This window comes from Triticum dicoccoides, chromosome 7B (assembly GCF_002162155.2).
Source record: "Triticum dicoccoides isolate Atlit2015 ecotype Zavitan chromosome 7B, WEW_v2.0, whole genome shotgun sequence".
Classification (NCBI taxonomy): Eukaryota; Viridiplantae; Streptophyta; class Magnoliopsida; order Poales; family Poaceae; genus Triticum; species Triticum dicoccoides.
Genome location: NC_041393.1, coordinates 187,462,284 through 187,464,850, shown reverse-complemented (window position 1 = coordinate 187,464,850; position 2,567 = coordinate 187,462,284). Strand labels below are relative to the sequence as shown.

The window sequence follows — 2,567 nt, the reverse complement described above, 5'->3', positions numbered from 1 at the left end:
CAGTAGAGATGAGGGAGGGAAGAAGACCGGGGTTGAAAAGGGATGCTTTGACTTAATCTAACGATCACACACATGCCAATCTGACAGTTGATGGTCAACCGACCCAAAGTTGGGCCGGCTGACCGGCGCCTATCAGCACCCAAAATATTTATATTTTTTTCTATAAATTTGATCAAAGTTTATGAAGTTTGACTTTAGTCAAACCTAATATGCAGAATAAATAAAAACGGAGGGAGTACATGCCCTAATAGCTGAGTTTTATTGACTCTCGCACTGAGCCAGCCCCTAAAAATGGAAAATTGCAAATTGCCCGTGCGATTGCTTATGCGTGCAATTGAGTACAGCCGGGCCAAACAAGGTCTCTTTTCATTCGTCAACACCTGAAATTACACTCTACTTCGCGTTCCAGCAGTAGCTTTCTCTACAAAATTGCTTACACAGACATGTTAGCCGATAAAGAAATGCTTAGACATGGAGATCCGAGCCTCGCGAGTGGAGTGCGCGCTAAGATAAGCACTCGCTCGCGACCCATGCATCAAGCAGTGCCAATCCATGGCCAAAAACCAGTGGAGTGAATTCCAAGAACCAAGAGGGCTCAAGATAATTTCCACACCATTGGCACCGTGTGCTCCGCTTCGTTCTTTGCTTGCCGCGCCGGTCGACGTCCATTGATCCGCTGATGGAGGCATTCTTCTGCCTGGCGCGGTGCCGGTTCAGTCGGCTTATGGTAGTGATGCAGCTGGTGATGGGCGTGTTCGTGATCTGCATCAGCATGGCCAGTCTCCACCGCTTCTACACCACCGACTCCTTCCTCCCGGGGCTCGACGACTCCGCCAACTGCGCCAGGCTCCACACCGTCGGCGCCGACGGGTATGCCGGCTTCGACATCCGCGCGCTGGCGGACCGCGTCGACGACGTGCTCCTCCAGCTCGCCGAGCTCCAGGACAAGCTGGAGGCCACGGCGCTCAAGATCGGCAAGAAGACCAAGAAGGGCAAGGCGCACAGCAAGCAGGAGAACATGACCTTGCTGGAGTTCAGGCGGTTCCTCGAGGACGAGGTCATCCACCCGCTCTACGGCGCGCACATCTCCCTGCGGCTGATCCGCATCCCCCGCCCCGACCCCGACGGCGGCGACGACGACGCCCCGGTCGTCGACCCGCTCGTCAACTTCTTCATGGCGGAGGAGACGCGCAAGTACGTGACCACCAAAGGCAATCGCGAGGGCCGGCCCAACGTGTACGGCACCAACCGGACGTACGGCACCATCGGCCACGCCTGCGTGCTGATGCGGCGGGAGCTGGACGAGTACATGAGCTACGACGTCGGCTCCTACTGCCCGGACGACTGGGACCTGGGCCAGCGCCTCATGCTCGGCGGCTGCGACCCGCTGCCGCGCCGCCGCTGCCTCGCCAGGGCCTCCAAGCTGTTCCAGCGCCCGATGCCCATCAACGAGTCGCTGTGGAGGCTCCCCGACGACGGCAACGTGCGGTGGAGCCGCTACCACTGCCGCGGCTACCGGTGCCTGTCCGCCAGGAACCCGCGGCCCGGGTACAGCCGGTGCGTGGGGTGCTTCGACATGGACCGGGAGAAGCGGCGGTGGGTCAACGAGACCAGCCGCAACGCGTCCCTGGCCGACTTCCGCATCGACGAGGTGCTGGCGGTGAAGCCCGGCGATTTGCGGATCGGGCTGGACGTGAGCGTGGGCACGGGCAGCTTCGCGGCGCGCATGCGGGAGCGCGGCGTGACCATCGTGTCGGCGGCGCTCAACCTGGGCGCGCCGTTCGCGGAGACGGTGGCGCTGCGGGGGCTGGTGCCGCTCTACGCCACCATGAGCCAGCGGCTGCCCTTCTTCGACAACACCATGGACATGGTGCACACGGCGGGGTTCTTCGAGGGGTGGGTGGACCTGCAGCTGCTGGACTTCGTGCTCTTCGACTGGGACCGCGTGCTCCGCCCCGGCGGCCTGCTCTGGGTCGACAGGTTCGCCTGCGCGCGAAGGGACCTCGACGACTACATGTACATGTTCCTGCAGTTCAGGTACAAGAAACACCGCTGGGTCGTCTCCTTCAAGTCCAAGGACGAGGTCTATCTCTCTGCTCTCCTCGAGAAGCCGCCCAGGTCATGATCCACCAAGACTTTCTTGTGTTCAGCTGGTGTATAGAGTACTTTTTTTTGTTCGATTATTGCCCGTGCTGAATTTCTAGTTATGATTCAATCTAACATGATGGTGAATAAAAAGGCAGCAATGCTACACTTTTTTTAAAGGAGGGGAAGACCCTCGCCAGTAATGCTACACCTATGGGCAGAAATTTGAGTGAAGTGATGAAGTCTGAAATAAACATCATCTTCCTACCATATCGATCCTTTCACAAGTGAGGTAAGTGATGTGGATGATCAGGATCAACAAAACCTGGTGGCTGCCGCGTGTAGACTTCCTCCTCAAGCACACCATGAAGAAAGGCATTCTGAACATCCAACTGATGGAGAGACCAGTGACGAGTAACTGCCAATGATAATAGCAGTCGAATGGTAGTAGGGTTTTTCATCTCAACACATGTTGAATAAGA

The 2,567-nt window shown here is 57.4% G+C and overlaps 1 protein-coding gene across 1 annotated transcript; it reads left to right on the top strand.

Annotated features, from left to right (window-relative positions):
* Positions 1 to 563: 563 nt before the first annotated feature.
* LOC119341492 lies at positions 564 to 2,222 on the top strand. Its single transcript, XM_037613364.1, has one exon. It carries the CDS (start codon positions 680 to 682, stop codon positions 2,123 to 2,125), a length of 1,446 nt encoding a protein of 481 aa, XP_037469261.1. The 5' UTR covers positions 564 to 679; the 3' UTR covers positions 2,126 to 2,222.
* Positions 2,223 to 2,567: the final 345 nt, after the last annotated feature.

Excerpts from the sequence above, each read along its gene's own strand:
- LOC119341492 (XM_037613364.1), top strand. The coding sequence starts at position 680 with ATGGAGGCATTCTTCTGCCTGGCGCGGTGCCGGTTCAGTCGGCTTATG.